General features: G+C 26.1%; 1 protein-coding gene across 7 annotated transcripts in view; it reads right to left on the reverse strand.

Moving 5' to 3' along the window:
• LOC107454941 (ETS homologous factor) overlaps positions 1-26,530 on the reverse strand; it is a 149,936-nt gene that overhangs the window by 23,444 nt on the left and 99,962 nt on the right. For all 7 annotated transcript variants that reach the window (XM_016072299.4, XM_016072301.3, XM_016072300.4 and 4 more), the window contains exon 2: positions 17,189-17,267. In XM_016072299.4, the coding sequence (XP_015927785.2) occupies positions 17,189-17,267 (79 nt within the window). The remainder of the gene's footprint in view (positions 1-17,188; positions 17,268-26,530) is intronic.

The raw sequence follows: 26,530 nt of genomic DNA on the forward strand, positions 1-26,530 counted from the left end.
ATTCAATAAATAAATTAAAAAAAGAAAAATGGTTTATTTCTGTGAACAAGAAAATTTTATGATTTTTGTAAAATAGGACGGGATTAATAATAATCATTTTGCATTTTTTTTTCGATTGAATTTCTAGATTTATTATGAATTTTCAGTAATATATATTTCAAACCTGAAGATTTAAGAGGTAAGTTTTTGTTGAAGCAAAAAATATAGCTTACCTTTGTTTAAATCTCTGCTGCTATAAGAAATTAAGGATTTTAATGCAAAGGGTTAATCATGCCTATTATCAAAATACTTCAGACTAATAACATTCGATTTATTCTTTGTAAAAAATCGTATCCTGTTGCTGCTTGATTCATCAACAAAGTGAAAATGAAACTTTAATACTTAAATATCTTTCAAAGCAAGAAAATGTATTATTCATCAGGACTTCGGCGCCATCTATGAAATTATTAATTAACTATACAATGAGTTTTAAGGGAATACTTCAGTAATGATAATAAAAAATATAAATTAGTTATTGTTAGCTAATAGTATTATTTGTTTTAGTTCAATTCTAAGGGGACACCAAATTACACAAAAATAAAAAAGGCTTAAAATCAATTATTTTGTTAGTTTATACATTTGCTTATTAATAATCATGCTAAAAATACACCAGTGAACCAATTTTGTTCTAACTTTATTAATAGTTTAGCTAAAAGGCAAACTTTTGTTTTAGAAATTTTTTTAATGCATCATAAATAATAGCATATTTATTTTCAAAAAGTATATGGGAAATTTGGACACTATCTTAAAATTTTTTTTTCCTTAGCCTAATTTAGGTACCTAGAGTTTGCTTCCCTCTAGATGAGCTATAAATGCCATCATGAATTCACTCCAAGGAGAACGGGGTAAAAAGAAAGAGAACTTCATGTAAATAAGTGAAATACTGTTTCTTGTGTGTCTTCTTACTCTGATTTGAATGATCAAAATTAAACGATTGGACAAATAGTTTAAAAGTTATAAGTATTTTAGCATATTTAGTGTATAAATGGTACATTTCACGATTTATTGCCATTTACGAGCCAACTATTAATAACAAGGGGAGGAATTTTTCCTATGTAATTTTTTACGCTGATACGAAACCAAAAATAAGACTAAAAAACTCCTACGGGAAAAATTAAAAATATGAAATGTACAGTTCGATACTTATATCTTTCTACACCTAGGACACTGCTATCGACAGAAGCAAAATATTATTTATTTTTCATTGTGTTACTTTAAATCGAAAGAGTCGAAAACTTAAGTTGGAAGGACTAATAGTTTTAAAGTTACAAGGATTTTATTATAAGAGATTGTAAAAAGTACAATTTTTAATTTCATCTCATTTAAGCATCTGATATTTCTATCTATACAAGTCAATTTTTCGCGCTGCATCGAATGAAATTAAAACTAATATTTTAAAAGTCATTAGCGTTTTGTTTATGAAGAGAATAATTTGTTTTTAAGACATATTTACGCATCATAATCTAACTACTTGCTGTGTTTAATGAGTATATTTTACTTAAACATATTTAAGAATAATAATCATATTTCTTATAGCCTCTAAACATTTATTCCTTTTAACTCTATTTTGGTATTTAACGTAAAAAATACATGGAAAATAATACTTTGCTTGACTAGATAGCTGACATATACGTAAACAGGTATAAATATAAAACTCTTTCAGCTTTGCATAAAACGTTTTTAAATTTTTGGCTCCATCGATTTAGTTTTGATTTTATTCATTTCAGAATTAAAAAAAAAGACACAGAAATTCCTGCCTCATCGGTAGAGATAGAAATATAAGGCATGTAAACAGGTTTGAGTCAATATTTGTACTTTTTATATCTACTTTATAGCTTTTAACTTTTAAACTATTAGTTCATTTGATTTGGTTTAGTCACAGTCGATTCAGCGTAAAATAAAATAAATTCAGTGGAAACAAAACCTCATTCGTCAAGACATAAAAAACGAAATTTTCCCACCACTAGACTTGACTCTTACCAGTAAATTCAAGACGGTAGGTGGTAGTGTTGAACTATTTTGGAGCAGGTCTCATATTATGAAAATAATAATAATAATAATAAAAGGTCAGTAATAATGTGAAATTAATGCTATTGTAAAATTATAAAACCGCATAAAAATAAATGTTTAAATTAAATAGAAGTGAATTAAGAGTCAACATAAACTATTTAAAAAAAATATCATTTATTGCTCGATTCAGCGGTGGAAATATGTAATAAACTTTAATTTATTACATATTTCAGGGTGGAAATATTTAAAGGGTGGAAATATATAATTAACTTCAAATTTCAAGCTTTTTCAGTTTTTATCATATTGTGTTCTCATAAACTTATTTTCTATAAAAATTATGAAAATAAGGCTTAAAAAGTTTGTTATTTTAGTACTTTTGCTATAATGGGACACATTTTGTAACTTGATGTCATTTCGGTGAATTTTCGAGACATTAAAAACATCGAAAAAAAATTTAGTTTATATTAGAAAATTTTCTCCATATTTCTAATAAATAATAATAGATTTCAAATAACATTATTAAGTAATGCTTTAATTCATAAGAAAATTCATTTAAGTTTTGACTAGTTTACTTTTGCCTACTTTACCAAATTTATATTATTTATATTTGTGAGTTTAAAAAAAAATGCTTTTCAAAGTAGTTATCATTAATATTTATTGAAAGAATATAGAGTTTAACCAATCACTCTATATAATTGCGAAAATTGAGTGATTTTAACAAAAAATTTATTGATTTTTTACCTCAACATTGATTTTCTATATTCATTAATAAAAATCATATATAGAATTTCAAATAGTTTACATACTGCTTTCGCTCACCGATAGATAAATGCAATAAATTTTAAAATATATATTTTAAACCATAAACTATAATCATCAAATTTTTAATTGATATAAATTAGCATTATTATGTAAGAAAAGTAAAAGATAAAAAATTCTTAATACTCTAATTATAAATTTAAGGTATTAATTGTAAATGGTATTAATTGTAAAATTGTAAGGTATTAATTGTAAATTGTAAGGTATTAATTGTAAAATCATTTTACTTAAATTCATGTATTGTCTGTTAAGTTCGCTCACCGCATTGTAAGGGTGTATTCGAGTTTAAGTATTTTCAAAAAGTAGTTTTGATAAGTATATTCAAATACTTAAAATTTGGTAACCTACATTGAAAACAAGAAAGTTAAAAACTATCACAATATGGTATAATTTACTGTTTTTTTGGTTCTAGGTTCTATGGGAATACCAAAAATATCGTTAATTTTTACCAAAGCGCTTCGGTAATTATTTTGGTATAACTGACAATAAAAATTTGATTAAAATCTGCGATAAAATTTGGTAAATGAGGTAAATTTTGATAATTTTATCATGATACCTTAAAGCAAAACTATTTATTCGGTTAAATTTACTTTTCAGTTTTGAATTTTAATAAATGTGTGGTAATAAGAACTATGATTTTGAAAACCAGAATTTCCGATAAACCTTTACCATATGAACAGAAAAATTACCATATGAACGAAAAATTACCAAATGAAGAGTTTAAATACCGTATATTTTGGTTTTATTAACCATAATCATAGTTTTTTTTTTACCAGCACTGTCATTACTAATCACTCAGGTAATTTTACGAAATTTTTTTTTCTTCCACAAAATACAATTCAGTATAATAAAATGTATCGAACATATTTCAAAATATTAACTAATAGCTTAATTTATCGGAAATTGAGGTTAATATATTTTTCTATAGTTTAACACGAGGGACAAAGAGATGTGAATCTAACCCCCCAAAAAACACTGAAGTTCATTAAAAATCTCTCTTCTATACGATAAATTTATCGAGATCATGCACAGCATCAAAAATAAAACACTGCGCTTTTACATATACTTGATTTAAATTCATGCCCGCTTGTTAGGCAAAAATCTAAAATCACGACGTTTTCACCATGTGAAATAATCCTCCATTCCCATACAAATAACTTAAGACAAGAGCAAAGATCCAAAATCCACGACACGATATCAGAGACCTAGTTACTTATAGGCTTTATTTTTAGCCCTTTCACCTGGTCGGTACGTGCACGCCATAACCATTCATTAAAACAACTTTTGCTGCTCGCTTCTTTATTTCAAAAAAAATAAAAGAATAATAAAAAAATGGAGAACGTTATTTAACGCAAGGAATGGAGGAGAATATTGAGAAGCCGCACGACTTCCTTTTGAGACTATTTCACTTACAACTTCCCTAAACAACGCCGCGTATATAATCGGGTAGGAGGTCCATGCGTGTATTTGTGAAAGTTCGTTGATCCTTTATGAGTAGTAAGGTGATTTTTTTTTGATTATTTGATTTGCTTTCTAGTCCAGGTAGTTTTGGTCAGCGTAGTGTGACGAGGAGGGAGGGGTGTTTCGCTGGAATCAAATAACTGTACTAATGATGTAGTCATCGTACTCTGTTTCACTTGAAGAGTACTAAAAGAAAAAAAAAAAGCTACACTTGTTAGCGAATCAGCAACCGAAAAATAAATAAATATAAATCGGTGCGTAGAATTATGGAATCAAATAAGCGAGCTGATGTTTGTCTAAATATTTCGTTTTTAAGAGCGTGAATAAATAGGAAGGAAAGTGTTTAGTTTAATAACATTAAAATTATAATATTTTTCTTTTTAAAAATATAATATGTAGTATTTTTGTACTAATGATGTAGTCATCGCACTCTATTTCACTTGAAGAGTACTAAAAGAAAAAAAAAGCTACACTTGTTAGCGAATCAGCAACCGAAAATTAAATAAATATCACTCCACTATAAATATCACTTCTATCAGTGCGTAGAATTATGGAATCAAATAAGCGAGCCGGTGTTTGTCTAAATATTTAATTTTTAAGAGCGTGAATAAATATGAAGGAAAGTGTTTCGTTTAATAACATTAAAATTATAATATTTTTCTTTTTTAAAATATATGTATTATTTTTGTTTTAATTTAAAAATGTTTTATGTTAAAGTAATTACTATGATAGAAGGTTTCTAATTTATTATGATTAAAATTTGAGGAAGATTTTAGAAAAAGTATTACTACCACTAAAGCTCTTGCACTCTAATGTTAACATTTACATTAAAAACTATAACTAAAATGATAGAGGTTTATGCTTGATTTAAATTAGAGAAATATTTTAGAAAAAGTATTACTAATAATAGGGCTGTTGCACTCTAATGTAAACAGTTTTCATTGAAAAATATAATTAATATGGCAGAGTTCCATGCGTGGTTTATGAAAATTAAAAATATAAAAGGATTTTAGAAAAAGTATTATTATTTATAATAAGGCTGTTGCACTCTAATGCAGTATTTAATTTTAGAAGAAATGATTAATATGATGGAATATGTTTTGTTTGCCAAGATAGCAACATTATTAAATATTTCAACTTTTTTTCATAATAGGGCTGATGTACCTCATCAAATGTTAGTATTTAATTATAGTATAATAAAAGATGTTTGGTTGTTTAAAGATTTAAAATAATGTTTTAGAAATTTATTATTTATATTAATGCTTTTTAACTCTTAATACAAATAATGTTTTTTTATTAAATTCATACGGAAAAAATTATTGGTTACAAAAAAATAAAATTTATAATAAGATTAAAGGACTTACTGATATCAGGGTTGTTATGCCCACATATTTTATTTTAGGAGCGAGAATTTATATAATTTAAGGTATTTGTCTAAAAAAGATAATAGATATCTTAATAGCAACAAATATATAATATTTAATTCCTTTATACTGCAAGAAATCTTTATATTATTTATATTACTTAATTAAAAAAACAGCGAAAAAATTAATTCTGAAATTTATATAATTTTAGAACAGAACCTGTATTGTTATATATGAAAATAAATCAGAAAACGTGCCCTATCAGTAGCTTACATAAATTTAACAATGTGGCGTTAATTATGAAACATATTGATCATGCAACTTAATGAAAATTGTATTTTCATATTGGAACTCTTAAATATATGAATTTTAAGAAATACACGTACAAAAGTGATTTCGTGAAATGCAGAAACATTATTAGAAATATGTAGAAACTGGGTGGTAAAATGAAAATTCATCGAATAAAAACTCGTACTGTTGAATGATAAAGCACAAAGACATTTTTCTGCAATGTATGCTTGAGTTGCAAAAAATCAGATGAAAGATTTATTATAAAATTCGCTACTTCAGCGTTAATGTAAAGTGACAATTCTAAAACAGTTTTAAATCATAAATGTACACTATTATACAATTAAAACACGCTTTAACTGCAAAAAAGCAGATGAAATATTAATTATAACTTTCGTTACTTTAGTGTTAATATGAAATGACAATTCTGGAACAGTTGTGAATAATAAATTTACATCATTATTATATAATTGAAACGATGCAGTTTCACTTAAATACAATTTTGTAATTAAAAAAGTGCTATATTGAAAATTACTGAAAAAAATAGGCGTTGGTATTTATTTAAACCTTTACATTATTTCGAATTTCATTTCACACTACTATAACAAATTATTTTTAATAAGGTGACTAAGACCGAATACAACAGAGTCACATTACTACCTGCCATATATATAAAATACAGAATTTGGTGCAAATATTAAGACAATGAGGTTTTTGACAGTTAACTTTATATAACGACAACTTTTTCTTTTAACAAAATTTTAGTTAACTCAATTTTCATGTCAAAAGTTTCAAAAAAAGGCTTAAAATGTTTTACAATATTTGAACAAGCTTAATTTTCGCACAACTGCTTGGTATTTTTAAAATTGGATAGATTTGAATAAAAGGGCCATTTACAAGCATATTACAAGGGTAATTTGCAAAAGGGTCATTTACAAGTAGTTATATGATGAATTTAATCTCTGTGATAGCAGCTATAGTTAAATTATTTGTAAGATGGTATAGAGGAACGTAACACTTTATTTTAATCATCATTTCGATTTTTAATTATTTATAAGGTCGAAGAAATTCGTGTATAAAACGTACACACAGGAAACACGTGAATAAAAAAGGACAAGTGGGCAATAATCAAATAATGTTTGGGACAAAGAAATATTAGGATTCATGATGAATATATCTTAAGTTGGTTTAGCTACAAAAAATATAAGAAGTACCTGATTTGTTGGTTATATTTTGTAACTGAACATATTGGATTTAACTGTTTTTCGATTTCAACGCCGGAGGACCCAGATTGTATTAGATTTATTCTCACGTCAAAACATTTTATGTTCGTATTTGATTAGCTATACATTGTTACTTGATTTGTTCACCATAAAGTGAAACTAAAACTTTATTTTTAATGTCTCCCCAATTACGAAAATTGTTCATTCACCGATACTTCCACGCCATCTATTAAATTATATATAAACCTAACATGGAATCGAATCGTTATTTTTAAAACTTGTTGAATCGCCAAATATTATTAGATAATCGCCAAATATTATTAGATATCGATTTGTTCATAATAAATAACATTTCTGTATACTCTTTCATATAAAAGAATTAATTGCATTAAAATATTTGTTTATATTTTTTATAATTAAACCTAATCTAAATGGCTAATTACGCCCGTTTATGCCAACATTTTTCTATTTAAATTTTTTTTCCTAATATTAAAGGTATAATTAATATTATAAACGGTATATAACTATACCGTTTCTTCGCTTTTTACCTATTATTAATGGCGGAAAAAGTTTTAATAATTAAATTTCAAACAATTAATCTTTTAATAATGTATATTCATTTGATAATCAGTTTGCATTATTTATAAATTATATATAGAAGTTATGAATTACAGGGAAAAAAAATTTATGCAAAATGCATGTATATGGATATTAAGTACAATAATCAATTTTGTAATACTCATTAAGAATTAATCAATACCCACTATACCCTCAATACTCATTTTTCTAGAAAATAAGGGAAAGAAAAACAGTGATTCGATGCATCATTTCCTAGTATGTAGTGATTTGCATAATTACTTTTTATGTTAAGTTTTCACTAATCACAAAAACTAGGAAATCGATCGTTTAATTTTGAAACTTGGACTATTTTTATCAATAGTTTTTGTCAATAGGAAAACTAAATCTAACAGTTATTATATGTTTTTAAACTTTTTCAATGATTTCGGATCTCAAGATCTATTTAAATTGTAATAAAATTTATGAGCAGATATTACGAATTTTCTAAATATGTAAATTAAACTGAAATATTGTTAAATGTAATTTAATATCATAAAATATATGGATAAATTTTACATTAACATAGGCTAAAAGTTTATAAGAACGTCAATTTTAAGCCATAATTGGTCATGAATTAATACAGACACATAATCCTATGAGATTAAAATCAAGAAAATAAATTATGTATTTAAAAAAGATTTTTAAAAAAATAATTAAATAAAAGCTTAATGTATATAATTTCGTACATTAAAAATATGAAACCATGGATTTATTTAGCATTTTTAAGGTTTCAAAAATTTTTAATTAGTAAATTTTAAAGACAAAACGAGAAGAAAAAAAATTAAAAAAAGATTTTATTATTATTTAGTTAAATTTTACAACATTTCCATTTCAAAAATAATTTGAATTAAAACAAGTAAATAAAATAGGAAATTAGTTCTGCATTTATTAAACTTTTAAATAAGAAATAGGAAGTAAAATGAGGAAAAATAGTTTATCATAATTAAAAAGTCTTCATTTCATTCTGAAGAGTTAGTTTTCATTTCAGTCGAATACTTTAATTTTAACTTGCAATATTTATGATATGTACGTATGCATCATAATAAACAAAAAAAAAACTTTTTCCGATAATATCATTCATAAAATGTTTGAAGCCTGTAAAAACTTATGTACCATGCATAAATGCTAAATAAATTAATGATTATTAATATATTTTTAATTATGTGTGAAATGAAATTCCACAGAAAACTATTTTAAGATATATTCTGTATGTTCCTTTATTGAAGTAAAGCATCTCAAGTCTTAATTCTATAAGCACAATTATTAAAATATAATGCAAGTAAATATATATGAAATCCTAGCTTCGTTTTATGTAAGTTTTAATTGTTTAAGTTAAAAAAACTTAACTTACGCAAAATTTAGTCATTCAACATTTAATACTGAGAAAACTCAATGATTTTGATAGTAAAATATAATAAATTAATATAATTGATAAATGTAATTGAATTCATATTTTTTGTACCTTCCCAACGTGTATCTATTAATTTGTATTTGTAGGAGAGCAATAGTACGGAATTTATACTTTTTCGAAACGATATCATAAATTTGCAAAAAAAAAAAAAAANAAAAAAAAAAAAAAAAAAAAAAAAAAAAAAAAAAAAAAAAAAAAAAACCTAAAAGGTAAATTAATCCGAATTGCAATTGTAATTATGTTTTATTAAAAAAATTTCTATGCTTACAAAGTTAATCATATTGTATTCAAGCCAAATGCTAATCTTAAATGCTAAAAATTATGTAATTTCTCAGTAGTGTATTTTATACCAAATGTAATGTAGTATAATGAGAATCAATGGTTTAATGAGAATGCATTAATTTTGATAGCAGTTAACACATTTTATTAACTTATTAGCATGGGTTTTGCTCTAACATACTACAGTAATGAGAATCAGTTGTTTAAGCAATATTAAATCAAAATAATTTTACTCCATACTTTAAGACTTGAGTGAGTTTTTTTATTTTAGATAATGATAAGTAGTTTCCATCAATCACGATAGTTATACTTAAGTAATTTAATACATTATATAAGATGGCCTGACCTCACTAAATGATAAGTGTGGAAATTTGGGTCCACATCAAGTTTTGGGGCCCAACGTAGGATTTTGTAAAGCCCTGAACTGGGGCCCTTCTTGCCAAGTATTTCAAAATGACCTTCAATAGCAGAGAAATTTTATAAACGTGACAAGAATATTTAAAATTCGAACGGATGATTTACGCCCTGAGTTTATCTTTAAATAGCATTCGCAAATTTAAAAAAAAAATTCATTTCCTTTTATATAAATTCAAAAAAAATCTGCTGTATTATTCTCAAAGCTATTATTTTAAGGAATTTTCTTTATATTACAGTATTTCACAGAGATTTTGTATGCAAATTAACAGATGTAGTTACCTTACTTTGTCATAATCAGAGTTAAAATTTTAAAGCATTACATAATTAAGGTAAAAAAGACATTCTTATTATTAGCTTCACTTAATAGAATACTCATAAAACTGAAAGAAAGTAATAATATAAATTTTTTTTGACATAGTAATGTATTCATAAAGTATTCATTTTTGAACTAATAACGACGAGCGAAGCCCAAAATTCGGTGAGACAATCACTGTTTTACTGATTTTAATTTACAAATATAAGCATTGGTGATCACTTAAACAAATAACTTAACAATACCCTACATATTTTTTACGCTTTTTTTTAAACAAATTATTTATTATTTCAGGTGCCTAAATATTTTTCGAAAACTATTATTTTAAATAGTACTTGAAAATAAAGCATCGTAGTAGGAGATAAATGATACTAGCTTTAATCTTCTACTAATCAATTTAAGTATATCTAATTTTTTTTATAAGCAACTGAAAATAAGATAAGCAAATATAATAGGTTACAAAATAATGAAACTAAACTAATCGTTTTATTTATTATTTTAAGGTATGACAAAACTAAATGTTTCTACATTGCCTTAAACATATATGTTAGTTTTCCTTTATTTATGTATTCCTGTTTGACTTGCCACTGTTTTGCACATTTTGTTACACTCCTGTGATATTTACTCGCTAAACTACATAATTCGGACAGTATTTTAATGTATCAGTGATTTTTTGAGGTTACAGTAGTTTATAGACAACTTAAATGCATTTAAAGTAATGCCTTTTTTTAAAAAATAGAAAATATTATGGAAGCTCATATTTTGGAATCACAAGCTTAAGATTCAGAGCAATTCATCATTCAATAATGCGAATTTTACCTTATTTTTTTAAGACTTGGTTGTCCTTGTTATTTGTCAAATCATTTCATGCATGAGTAATTGCCGAACAAAGAAAAAAAATTATTATGAAGAATATGAAAAGTGTTAAATATAAAATCTGTGACTGATACTTAAGAGCAGCAAAATTAACGAGGTTCAGAGCAAAGCAATACTTTTTAAGTAACAAATTTATGCTATTTTGAGTAAAATTTTAAACCAAAAATGTATTAATAATAAAAGGGTTTTTCAATGAAACAAAACTCATTTATGAATCATAAACATATAAAATTTACTAAAATTTAGACATTCCCTAATTTTATGAGAAAGTTGAAACTTTTTGACCTTAAGATGCCTTTCAATACTTTCTTTGATAAATATTTAATTTTATTTAATTTGGGGTACATCTAGAAGGAATTAAGGAATTGATTGCCCAAGACTAACACACTGTAAAATTTTTTTGGATCAAATTGCGGTTAAAAGCATCGGTACTCAGATTGCCGGTACTTTTACCATAAATTCCATGTTTACCGGAACATGTTACGAAACAAAAAGTCTGATATACTGCAATTTTTACGGAAATAATTACTGTAAAATCTCTAAATCACTCTAATTACATATACATTGCTGTAAAATTAAGTTAAAAAACTTACGGTAAAAACGGATTTGACGATAAAATGGATTTTATGGATGATGCAGCCAAGTTTTCTTTAAACAGTTATTTGATCCGTAATTTTTTAGTGTAGAATTTCAAAAAAGAAGTCAGTTTCAGAGATATTTTAATAAAGTTATTTTAAAAATATTAATTTCTGGAATAATTTAGAGTACATGAAAGTTCAGCAAGATTTGAAAGAATTTATACGTGGACACAAATAAGCTTATTTACTTTTTTTTATAAGCATCTTATTTTGGAGTATGCTCGCGCTTTTAATATGTGGATCGTAAGTTTATATTTCGATAGGTGTTACATATGTTAACAAAAAGAACACATTTTGCCCTAGTAAAGATGTTAGTTTTAGTCATTTTAATAACATTAATATCCACACTGTAAAAAATTTGAGATCAAATTACGGTATAAAGTACCGGCACTTTGGGTGCATCATCCGTAAAATCTATTTTTATCAAAAAATATTGTACCGCAATTTTTATATACGGTATATTTATTACGGTATATCAGATATTTTGTACCTTAACATATTCTGATAAAAATGTATTTTACGATAAGAAGTACCGGCACCCTGAGTGCCGGTACTTTTTACAGTAACTTGAGATGGAATTTCTTACAGTGTAGAAAAATTTCACGAAATATGTCTGTTTTGGTGAAATTTTGATAAAGTTTTTAGAAAAAAATTTATTTTCAGTTTACTTTGGAGTACATTAAAGATCAGGAAGATTTGAATGCAAAGAAGGCATCAAAAATTATGCCCACTCCAAAGTAGGCATAAATAAGCTTATCTTGGAGCATGTTGAGAATAGAATGTGAGTTAATATTTCAATAGGAGCTACTAATGTTAACGAAAAGAGAGTATTTTACCCTAATAAGGATGCTAGATTTGTAATAATAACATTGATATTCTCAGAAAAATACAAAAATGGTAATTGAATAGAAAATGTCATTTTATTTAGAAGGTTGAATATTTTTTATACGCGTTTTTCTAGAACATTTTTTTTGTTATAAATAGCTGCTTCCATAGATAAAAGCAAAAAGTTTTAAACATTCGAATTAGTATTCAAATTAACATCTTGAAGGCTACTTAATCATTAAATCCACGCAGAGGACACCAACATTTAACATTCCGACAAAGTTTAATGAAACTTGCATTTTGCAATGCAAAAGATCAACAACCTCACCTTAACTCTTAAATTGAAGTGTTTCGTACTTTCCAAGTGTTTTTGGACAAGGACGGTCAATGAAATTGAAACGAAGAGTCAAGGGCGTTAAAAAGTGGAAACGATTCAAAATATACGATAAAAAAAGAGTTACCTTGTACCACTAAACTACAAATCGGTAGTTCGTTGAACTACCGCTAGAATATGCAATGTGGGTCACAAAACTCACTTCCATCCAATGTGTCTTATCATCTGATAAGACAAGTTTAAACTGCGATGGTAAATTACTTAAATAAGTTTGAGGAGATGAATTGAAAATAATCGAAGGAGAATTACTGAACTCAGAGATAAAGGAGACAAGTAAACAAAGTCATTTGTCAGTAAATAGACCAGAATTTCGCTCGCAAAAAAATGTTTTAACCAAAATAAATTTGCTTTCAATTATAAATTTATAAAATGTTTATTTAATTTGAGGTTCGGAAAATTGATTTTATTTCTTTTTCCTAAGTAAACGGGTCAAATCTTTTTTCTTTAAATGGATTGCATCTGTTAATGGGAATACTAAAATAAAAATGTAATTTAGGCAATATTTACATTGTCATTAGTTATTTTGTCAGCTCACATATATGCAAATACAAATAGGTAAAAATGAAGTTTTGGGAACTTATAAAAAAAGTTACTTAGATTTGCATGCATTTATATGTTAAGCAAGCCAATTTATTATTGGAAAAATATGTTTAGCAAGCCAATTTATTATTTTCGCTGACTAAATAAAAAAAGAAAAAAGTGCAATAAATATGCCATATTGAGCAATGGTATTTGTTAAAGGCCTATCATATACTTTTAAATAACCAGCTCTGTTATAAAAATATGAAAATGTACCATACAAATTGTTTTGAATGTTTACATTTGTAATAAGTTAATAAAATAATTTATCTCGATTTTCCAAATAAGATTGTCGTAGGTTATAACATAGAGTTAATTTATAAATAATTTTATAAAATTTACATGTAGGTATGGATTTGAAGAAAAATATATGCTTAATTTTTATGAGTAACATATTAAATTCGTACAAAACTAAAAACGTTATTTAAATTTTTTATTTCCGCATTTATATTTTAATAGTAATATAAAAACAAAAATAAAAAATTGAAAAATAATAGGAATAACTGGAATGTAAACAATTAAAAAAATTTTGAAATGTTTTTTTCTAAACCGCAATATTGTGAGTGCTTAATATAGGATAAAAAAAAAACTCAACTCAAAACTCATTTCACAACTGACAGAGTTTCAATGACTGACATATGCTAATTGTAAAATTTTGAAAAATGATTTCCGTAATATATCATAATATGTATAATATGATAATATGTGTTTTTTCAATATTCTTGAAACTACTAGTGAAGAGAGAACATAACGAAGTAACGAAAGAATGACAAAACATATCTTGATTTCATTTTAAAATTCAAATAATTAAAAATTATTTACAAAATAAAAATTTGTAACAATAGACTTATATCATTGCATGCTCGTTATAAAGAAGCTTAAAAATTATATGTAATTTGATTATAAATTAATGTAATTTTATATATGTTATAATTTTATATTATTATTATTTTTATATTATTATTATTTTTTATATATGTTATAATTTTATATATATTAATTAATCAAATTATATATAAAATTACATATAAAAATTATATGTAATTTTATATATAATTTGATTTATTTTAGTGTTATTTTAGTAATGATCTAAAAATATCAAAATAATTGAAAAAAAAATGAAAAGCAAACATGATTTTAAGAGTTCTGAAGTTATGCTACAAAATAAAAATTTTCAATTTAGCTCTAAATCCTCAAATATGTTAACTAATTAATAAATTAAAATTTTCAAGTGAAGTATTTCAATATATATTGCGAATAAAATGAGATGAAATTTCTTTTAATTTTGTTCAACAACATCATTTTGATAATAGGTCCAATGACTTTAATTAGTGAAATGGATTAATCGAAGTATATTAAACAACAGTAATAAACCATTTAATAAATACAGTATTTGGGAAAAATACAATTTCGTTAAATCAAAATTAGATCATAATAAAGATTAGCTGTACCTCACTATAAAAAAAGCATTAATTGATGTTACTGATAAATTTTTTATCCATCTATTTTATTTATGACATTTAAATGTTCAAACAAGCACTTTTGTAAGCATTTATGTGAGATATATTTTTAAAAATAAAAACAGATGTCTTAAAAAAATTTTCTCGATAATAATAACTTATCTTTTAAATTCTGATAAGAAATTTTTCAGCTATAAATATATTCTCGAAACACGTCGTTTATTGAATAATAGTTACATGATTAAGATTTTAGGAAACCTAACTTTTCAGTTCGTTTCACCTACATAATTTCTTTTCTGCATATTTATAACAGACCGACCATGCAACTTCACCGGTATAAATGCCTGAAAAATGTACGTTTTTCTCCCCAAATAATTTTACGAGGACAAATAGATTTACCATAGTCCAATTTATCCAAGGCCTTAAACTCACAATATAATGGAGGATAAATGAGGACGATCTCTCCAACAGAACTAACTATTATTTACTAGGGTGGACTAGATGATAGAAGTAATATTTTAAATCCATTTAGCTTCTTTTATTAGTGAAAACTCATTTTTTTCTAACTTGACTTAGCATTATTTAATAAATTATTAATAATGCAACCTAATATATCTTTTCGGATAGATGGGATGTTACGAGTATTTTCGAAGGCAAAAACACTGCTTTAGCTAATATAGAATCTTACATGCCGATAAATAAATAAGAAATCTAATTCAAAAAATTAAATTTATCTTTGATATTTTTTGGCGGTGGTCTTTCTTGAAGGTTTCACTGTAACATAAATTTTATTCCCCAATATATTCATTGCTCTACAATGACTAAATAAATGATAAAAACATGTAATTGGAAAAAAATGATAAAATAAGTGATACGTTTAAAAAAATGATAAATTAATTTATTAATTTTCGAAGAAAAAATCAGTGGTGATCGAATACTATAAAATTAAAATTATTGCAATAAAGAAAATAGAAATTTGGGGGATTTTTTTTTAAAGATGTTACAAATATTAGGAATAGGGTTTTATGAAATAGACAATTAGAATGGCACGAATAAAAGATTCAATAAAATATGTTTTGTAGAATAGTGAACGCATCGTGAGAACAATCTCATCTTCGCTGCGCTAACAGGGAGAGATTTCTTCTCGCGAAAGGCAAATGTAGATGGCTGAATTATTTTTCTTTTTTAGGGTATATGATAAATAAAAACATTCAAGGTACATGCCTACAGAACTGATTTAAAGATTACGAAGATATATTAAAGTATGTTTATTGATACAAGTTCACAATAATGTTTAGTGATAATATAAAGCAAGATATGCTAATGCCGGAAGAATAACATTAATTGGTTAAACAATATTAAAATGTTGAACTTTAAAAAATAAAACATTATAAAAGAGAAAAACTACTTTTTCATATATAAATATATTATTGCAAATCTTCAAAAATTTTAGAGTAACAAAATATTTTTACTTTTTATTAATGTTGTTAGTATTTTAATTTTTATTAAGGCACGAGTATTTAAATGATTTCTGAAATTTTCATGCGATTTCACTTAACAGAAAATATATATAAAAGTAAGAAAGCATAAAAATAGCATTTGAAGGAAGATTATTGGAAGGAAATTTTGAATGAGATTTAAGTAAATTTGAAAAGAAGCTTCTAACAATTATTCACACAACATTTTCGTTGGAAGTTCTCTTCTTTAACGGTAGAATGTTTCAAAATAAATATAATGTAGGAACTTCTGAGAAAAAATTTTATAAACAAATTCATTATATTTTTAATTAATTTTTCTAATATTTAATTATTTATTAAAACAAAAATATTTTAAAAATCTCAAAATTGTAGAAATCTCAAAATCTCAAAATTGTCAAAAAATAGAATTTTCTACTCATAAGAACATTATAGCAAACGATTTTCAGTTGAAAATGAAGAGAATAGTCGAAGAACATGTAAGTCAGAGTTAAATTAATTTTAATAAAATATTATTTTGAATAGCTAAAACTATAAAGAAATTTTTTTACATTGGAAACTGCCTCAATTAATGATATAATAAACTAATGCAATATAGATAACACGTTTGCAAACCTGAAAACTACATGGTTTTAATAAGTTTACTTAACATGTTTTTCACTAAACCTCAATAAATTAGTGAAGATAAAAATGACTTACCTGTAAATCTTGGGCTAAATCAGGGCTCAACATAGTCCTTTGCTGAATAGGTGCCGTCCCGTGTGATTGGTAGTACGTCCTGAACAAGGAAAAACAAAACTTTCTATCAGAAAACCACTTTTTCACACTATTAACACTTCAATATTCAACAGTTACGTTATAAAAGTTTTTATAAAACCACAGAACTGCGTAAACATGCTTCTTTACAAATGTTAGTTAATAGTCAATATTTTTCCAGACAAAATTTAACTATTCCAGACAGTGTTCTCACTCAAGAGATGATGAGAACTTGGCGCTCAAATTGTGGGATTGAAAAAAAGTATAGTTCTAACTGGCTGCAATCGCCTTGAAGGTTGTCTTCTATACAAGGTCGCGGGGCGTTTAGATCAAGGCAAAAATTTGTAGTGCTGTCTTACAAGTCAGTCGTCTATAGCAACCCGTTCTTATCCCGTCGCTCGTGAGAGAGAAACTGATTTCGACTACTGCTACTTCAGCTGACGTTGATAGTGGCAAGGAGAGGAAAGTGACGGAGAGACTTGACTTTGGCGATATTACTTGGCGATGGAAAGAATTTAATTTTAGAATTATGAAAAACCACTTGGCGAATTTTATTATTCAATGTCAGTTCTTTTATTCTTGAATTAATTTCTCTTACGCTATTTTTTTTGTTGTTTATTTTCTTTTTAGATAAGTTAAGTAAAAAATCGCTAGAATTATTACATGTGTCTATATTTGCCGATAAAAGAAACCTAAGCAAAAAATTACGAAGTCGATGTACTAAGTAAAAACTCAATATCATGATTTTTTTTTTACTCTCTCCTCATATAATGTGTCAACAGATGGAAAAGTTTAAAAACGAAGGTTTTTTTTCTTATTTATTTTAAAGCTAAAGATTTTTTTATTTACTTTTTAGAGTGAAAGAGAGGTAAGCGTATATTTACTTTTAGAATAGAATTTCATTATTGCAACGCATTAGTAATAATTAATTAATAAAAGAATACATTCTCTTGTCTCAGTGCAAAAATGGGATGGGAAAATTGATGAACTTAATGCACTAAATAAAAGTTAAATATTAAGTTGTTTTTTTTCCCTTCATTTTACACTCTCTCATATCATGTGACAACAGATGGAAAATCTTAGGACATGGACTTTTTTACAGCTCAAAAGATATTTTTTAAGTCAAACGTCACAAACCTATTTTTTAAGTCAAACGTCACGACAAGAGATATCAAATAGTCTTTTTCAAACATTTTCTTTAAATAAGCTAAATTTCTCTAAATATAGTAAAGTATCAAAATATAGCAAGCATAAGTCACAAAAATAATTGAATGATAAATTTGATACAGCTCCCAAGATTCTTTTAGAAGCAAAAGTTTAAAAAAATGCATATTAAATTATAATGACAAAACAGTTACAGTTAACAGTTTTTTTCCCCCGACCTTTTGCTTGAGAATATTTCATTAACTAAATACTTTCAAAACTTTCTTTTCATTGTAGCTTCAAATACTTTTAGAAACAAAAGTCTTGATAATTATTAAAAAAGATAAAAGGAGGCAAACAATTCCTTTTTCAAACTAAAAACAAAAATATTTTTATACATTTTTTTTGGTTAAATTTATTTCATGGATAAAATAAAAAGAAATATATTTATCAAAAAATACAAACAAAACAAAAAAAAATTATTTAACAAATAAAGAAAGTTTACGCTATACATTTTTTTAATTTTTCTCTAAATTATCTAATACTTTTATAAACCAGTTCAATAGCACACTAGACTCTTTTTCTTCATTTAATTAAAAAAATTATCAAAAGTTGATGGACGTTAATCATTCATTTTGTCTTTATCGCATAAAAATACAGTAATAAATATATAACTTAGTATTAAAATTATGAAAAGCATACAAATGCTAACCATAAAGAAATTTAACATTTATTTAAAAAAAAAAAAACTTAAATTTATCCCAAAAATTATAATTGCTAATATTAATTACAGAACAAAAAATAAATTAATCAAACTGTCTAAATAAACTTTAGTGTGTTATTTTAGCTGAAGCAAAATACTGACACTACCTTATTTGAATTTGCAAAGTTAAGTTAATAATTAATTTTAATTATGAATATACAAAAATAAAAATTTTACATGTAATTTATAAATATCACATAATATACAAAATGTATTTATTTATAAAATCTATATAAATGAATTAATATCGAATTTTAATTCCTGGAAGAATTTTATTAAAGATATTTATCCTATAATATAAATAGGTATTTATATTAATCACTTGTATATTAAGAAGATATGAAATTCTAAAAATCATTTATTAATATATTTTCATATTACAGAAGGACTTCTCTAACGTCTGGAAATAAAGAAAAGAAAGAGACGTTTCATAACTGGGGGAAAATAATTTTTACCTATGAATAAAATAAAATCACAATCAAACTTATTTAATAATAATATGCTTTTTGTTAATGAAATATTTCTAAATATGTATAAGTTTAAATGAAAGCATACGCAAATTGGAAAAAATAATGAAAACGAAAAAAATTTTATACTTTTATCTTCAATGCCGAAAATATCTCAAAACTATACAATAAATGTTCAGTAATTACTGCCCTTAATGTACATCTTTAGATATTTGTCAAAAGTAAAAGAAGAAAAATAGGTAGATAAGAAAACAAAAACTCTATTGAAATCTGTCAGATCACTAAAAATTCTTCGTACTGCGTTTTTAAACCCTGTTCTTAAAAAAAAGCATTATATTATATTTTCTCGTTTTTCTCTCTTATCTTTTTGCTTTTATTCGTAAATCCTGGCTAGCTTTCCTGGTTGGTGCTAGCCAGGATTTCTGAACAAGTGGAAAAAAACTTTTCCCCGATGGCCATAATTAAGCTATATTCTACTTCGATGAAGTTGTACTTTATCAAAAGGAAGTCAATAGCCAATGGAAGGCCAAAAAGGTCAATATTCTTAAATTATCAATAGGAGTGCATACATTCCTTAACAGGAGAACATACGCCATTTTTACCACTTTGTTGGTGCCACATCAAGAACTGCTGATCGTGGAAGATGAATAATTTTGTGCCTATTTTGTCAAACACATAAAAAATCGCTCGAATCTTATGCTTAAATTGTAGAGATGTATCAAATAAGCAAGCAATACGAGAGAAAATGCACACGGAAATGGACAGATACAACAAAAGTTCAAGAAACTTTTCTACAGCACCTAACTCACACTTCATAAAAATCAGTGGATCCGTCACAAGTCAATCAACCTTTCCCACTCAAGGGGGTAGATCTGACAAACACTGTAGAGAAGTAAACCATGACCACCAGTCGTTGACCACTCAGCTCACTGTTGCGCGCGAGGAGCTTCACGCGTGACTGGCGTTTGCGGATCAACTGAGCGTGAACCACCCATCTTGCAAGTGACTTCATCAACTCATATTCCCTTTCAAAAATTATGTTTCTCTGTCACAGGTTCCGCTCACTTTAAACACGTTCTGCTTGAGATGGACGAAGCTGGATAATGAGTCGAAGGACTTTTAACCTCATCAATGGAGTATTTAGTATATGACATCAAGAAAATGATTTTTTCAAATCCACAGATTAGCAAAATTGTAATTGGGCCATCTAATGTAGACTCAGATGACTTGTTACAACTCTTTCAAGAATTTGTATCCATTGACAAGAGTATAAATTCTGATGATCACTGATATTAAGATTGAATAGATATAAGACGATGAGCCGCGATGGCTCAGTGGGTAAAGGCAGTGAGCTGCCGTAGCGAAAGACTGGAGTTCGATCCTCTATGGCGGTTTGAAGACCACCCAGCTTCAGATAGATGGGTACCAACTTGTCTGAGAAGTAAATGAGACACTGTGCGCAATGCTGATCATATTGCTACAACAATGCCACTGGCGTTTAAGAATTGCGCAGTCTTTACCTCCATGACTTCATGTCCACAACTGCCTGTAGCAGGAATGCTTCTTTTAAATACAAGAAGATGTAAGGTAATGAAAAAAGAAGATTTTAGCTTCTATCTTCTGATATCGGCATTTTAAAAAATTTATATTCAAACTCACATCGAAAGGTCAGAAAGGAGATTATTACATAACATGAGATTATTTGGTATCGGAAAAGGCTTCTTTTTACATTTACCGAACGAGTTTTATAATATTGTGTTATAAATGCCGGGACCAGTTATAGTGGCTTCAGATATTTACCAACTATGCATGGTGTCAAAGGATTTATATCTATTGCTGCTCACATAAGCAATAAAATCGTAAAATTTGCTTGACTGTAAATTATCAAACATGCGGATGTTATTAATTATAATTAGCTCTAAGCAATGAGATTTTAAAAGCAAATATAGTTCCAGATTATCAACGAATCAAAAAAACTAAAAAGAATTGCAAAAATTACAAAATAAGAAATCCAACTTTGAATTGAAATTAAACTTTTCATACAATATTGCAAACGTTTCATTACATCACGTACGCTTCTTTAAAATTATTGGAACACATTCGTACAAAATGTCAAGAATTTTCCTTTCCATAGATTACTTTTTATTACTTGATTAAGCCAAAGAATACAGGATTATAATATTTTAAAACAATAATTACGCACGAGATCTAAAAATATTTATTTTAGAGTTTTAATTACTTCCCAAGAGTATTAGCAGAATAATTGTTATGTTTTTTGTTTATGCGATAAAATCTTAATCGTAGGCTTTAGAAAAGAAAATTTTTCCATATGCGTTTCTCTCGAAACTGTGTTTTGCAAAAGTTAACTTACATAAAATTTATTCAATCATAACAAAATTTTTAACGTTGCTGTGAAATGTAGTTTTTTGTTGGACTACGTAAATGATTTCAGTTTTTTACTGTATTTTTTTTCCTTAACAATTTTAATTGCCATTTTCAATTCAAACTCAAACTCGCTTTTTTTTTCTTCAAAAATCCACAGATTTTAAGTAACAAATCAAATAAATACGAAGTTGAATTTGAAATTCGTTGATGGTAGCCGTTTATGCAACTAGATTTTACAAATTGCAAAAAATATTTTCTAACTAAGCCATTACTGCTGTAAAATTTGTTGGTAATTGCTTTGTTTTCGCCTACTATTGGGTCGTCCAGAAATGCTACGTAACGTATGTTAAGTCTGATTCTATAATACAAGATATCATATGTATTTGCATGATCTTTCCGAATAACCCAATATAATGAATATAAAGTGTCCAGTGAAACGTTTGCGCTGTGTTGAACGTATCTGATTAAAGGTTTGATGAATCTTATAAATAATTACGCCAAGTAAATAATGCGTTTATTGTTTTTGACAATCAACCTATACAGAAATAAATAAATAAATGAAATTAACTGAATATATTAAATACAGACAATCTTTTTTTATACAAAGATACATCTAACAAATGGATAAAGTAAATCTGACAAAATTTTTTTTTCACACTTAAACAAAATCGATGTTAATGTTCCTTTGTTACGTAGAAAATATACACGTACCTTAAAACAAAAATCATTTATTTAAAGTCATTTTTCAAATACAACATTCGTGTGAAATGTAATGTAAGAATACAACTAGTGTTTCTTAACACGCAATTAAAAAAAATTTCTTTTTGATAGTAAAAATGAATTATACTTATAATGAACAATATAATATGACATTTGAGGTTTTACAGAAATACTTTTTTTGGTGGTAATGACAGAGATTTGAACAATGAATAACCTGAACAAAAAACATTTTAAATTATGATAATTTATTTCCTTTTGAAAAATGTTTCATGTGAAAATGTTTGTTTTCACTTTTTTTTATTTTAAGGAAAAATTATGTTTTGAAACAAAAAATATAAATATGATTGTAAACTAAATTTGAACAATTTTTGAATAATTCGAGTGCAATAGGATTGATGAATCCTAATTTCATAAATTAGGATCAGGAATTTTAAATTATTTTTAAATACAGCATTACATTCAAATAATCTAAAAAATACAAGTGACATAAAATTGAATGTCGATAAAAATAAATTTTTGATTATAATGTAATCAAAAAGTAAGTGCTTAATTGAAATCGTTTATTTAAATTAAGACTTTCAATCACATGATTTTCTTTAATAAGAAAGTTGTTCGTTAAAAATGCTCAGCAATATTTATTATCGATAGTATTACCGGTTTACACTTAGTGTAACCGTTAATACTATCGGTAACTTAGTGTTCGATAATTGATAATAATCTAACTTGAATAATAACAATTGATAATAATCTTACTTGAAATTATATTATACCTAATATTTTCAACTCTCATTATTTTTTTTACCCTGTATCATATTTTTCTTACTTTTTATTGTTAGAAAAACTTAGTGACAAATATTCAAATCGCATGATTAAATTCAACCACTTTACTCATGATTTCAGTTTTAATCACGTGATCACGTGTTTCATGTTTTAATCACGCGTCACTTTTCTGCCTTCTTTATTCTTTGAAGAACAGAGTGCAAAATATTTATAGCATCTGATTAAGGGTAGCCATTTAAATTATGATTTTAATAACATGATTAAAACCAGAGATCTAAATCATGCTTTGCATCACTTAACTTTTTAAGAATTTATGAAATGGGCAATGGTTAATATTTATAACGAAATATTAAATCAGTAAATTAATTTGAAATTGAACATAAAAATATCATTAAAATAATATATTTTTGACTTTGGATAAACAATCATACACAAGCTATAAATTATTTTTTAAATAATTATCTTTAATGTTCTTTTATTATAGAGTGTTTATCTGATTTAAAATAAAAAGAAGTCGTAAAATAAATACGAAACTACTAATTTTTACCCAGCATTGAAATTCAACCTTCAACTTCCTAAAACAATGCATTATTTAGAAATTAGAGAACCACATTCGTTGAGTGGAATTTTAAATCTGATCATTACTATTGTCCAAAATTATTGTCGCAAAATGAGATATAATGATGATTTTTTTAAAAACTTTTCCGGCTATTTCGTAACAGAATCTTAGATGTTTCATTTATTTATTATTATTTTTCGGTGAAATAAAACAAAAGACAAATTTTAGTGGTAAACATGCGTGACGTTTTACAATTTGAGGAAACCTATGAAACGACAGCTCAATGCTAATACTTATTAGTCTGTATTTTATCAAAAACTTCAAGGAAAATGCATGCGAAAATACGCTTTACCCAATTTAGAAGCATATTTTTAATGCAAAGAAAAAAAAAGTAAAAAAATAGAAGGAAAAAAATTTAGTTAATGGAATTAGAACTTTCCATAGCAAAACGAAAGAAAGACATGCGACTGTAGGAACGAATAGGAGAATGCCAACGTCACGTTTCACACTCTTGATGTCACTGCTATCATATCATTTAACCAATCAGGTGTTACTTAAAATGAAAGTAGCTGAAGTGGTGCTAAACATGTCAAAACTGTGAGTTAACTATCATAGTGACATTATTTTTAATGTTATGTTCATTGTGAAAGACTTCATTTTTAATGACGTAGAGTATCTATTAATGTATTTATATTACGTGCATAAAATTGACGTTAAAATTAATATCCATTTTTTAAAATCATTTAATATTTACTCACACCATTGACGCATTACGCTGAAGTATTGGGAAAATCTATATTTCTATTTTCTATAAATAAAGAATAAGGTAAAATAAGGTTTTAAATTTTAGCAGAATTATGTGTAATACAAATAGTGTTTCGAGATAAATAATTGCAATCGAAAACGGTTGAAAAGGGAAAAAAGTAGCAACTTTTACAGAAGTTTACGATGAACAATTAAAATTATATTCTTCTGCAATAGCGCAAGAAAACAGCAACAAAAAAGTGAGAATTTTCAAAATCGTTTTCGAATATTCAGTTTTGAACTTTCTTTTGGAAGAAAATAAAGCACATTAAAATATTTTTCGTTTAACTAACTAAGTCACAGTCGTACATTTTTTTACAAAATAGCATTTTTTTTCGTCAAATTAAATTTCATTGAATAAAATGAAATTGAAACTCAAATAATAAAAACAGAAATATTTTTTTTGTTGAAAATTAGTTGATGAAACAATAATCTTTTTTAGTCTTTCAACCAACCAGGACCATTTTTTTACTGTTAGCCTGAAAATAAACAACCGACAATTTTGTTTGAACCGGATATTTTTGGATCGAATTTTCTTTCGTTCGCTTAATGTTTTTATTTAATTTAAAGTAAAAAAACTACTGTAAAGTGAGAAAAACAGGGTGATTTTTTTTAAAAGATTGCTATCGAAATTTCAATCCTTTTTCTTCTGTAACAGCTTAAGAAAACGATCATGAAGATTGCAAATTTTCCACATCATTTTCTAATTTTCCATCTTAAAATTTATTTTGAATAATATAAGGCACAACAAAATATTTTTCGTTTAAACTAACTGCATTACTGTCATATATTTTTGTTATAAATAATTGTAATAAATTATTTTTGAACATTTTAAAACCTTACGCGACCATGGAAGTAAAAAATAGCTTCAAAAACTAAAACTACTTATTTACTTTCCCAGAAAATATTTTATTGTTTAAGAACAGCTACACATAAAGCATACTAATAAGAAGTTTTGGTCTTTGCCTGATTTTAACATAGCAAATTTTGCAGACGTGAATATGAATATGTAAAGGGTAATTTATTTTACCGAGTGCAAGTACCTGAGACTTGGAAAGAGAGTAAGCAATCACAAAAAGTTTAAACATTTTTTAGAAGAGTTTAAACAGTATTAGAAACTAAAAGAGAGAGACTTAAAAATAATAGTTAAATGTTGAAGTTACTTATTTATCATTGTGTGTTTTACTATATGATATCGATAAATTTTTTTTTTCATTTTACTTTACAGTTTTGACATTGTACAATGAAACCTCTTGGAAACGATCACTCTCTGTTCTACAGTAAAATGGCTGTCAATGGAGGCTGGTCGTTCTTAGGATGATCGTTCTTTGTCCTCCATTGACTTCAAAATGTTGTTGAAGGTACATGACATGAAGGTCTTGACTTAGATGCCTATTTAATATTGTGGATATGCATCAAGACAGACTCCCATTCACAGCTTTTATGTCAGCAAGCAATGTAAATTCCATTAAATTTCATTATTTTACCTTACCAATATTAACTAAATTTTTTGCTCATCACTAAATTTTAAATGTTCGTACCTTTGTATTTATTATTTTAAACACAATAATTTAATAACTTTCTAGACTTTGATGCTCATTTTGTATTATGGATATTGCGCAAGACCGTCTCTTATTCGCAGCTTCCAAACCAGCAAACAATAT

This window comes from Parasteatoda tepidariorum, chromosome 2, assembly GCF_043381705.1.
Source record: "Parasteatoda tepidariorum isolate YZ-2023 chromosome 2, CAS_Ptep_4.0, whole genome shotgun sequence".
Classification (NCBI taxonomy): domain Eukaryota; kingdom Metazoa; phylum Arthropoda; class Arachnida; order Araneae; family Theridiidae; genus Parasteatoda; species Parasteatoda tepidariorum.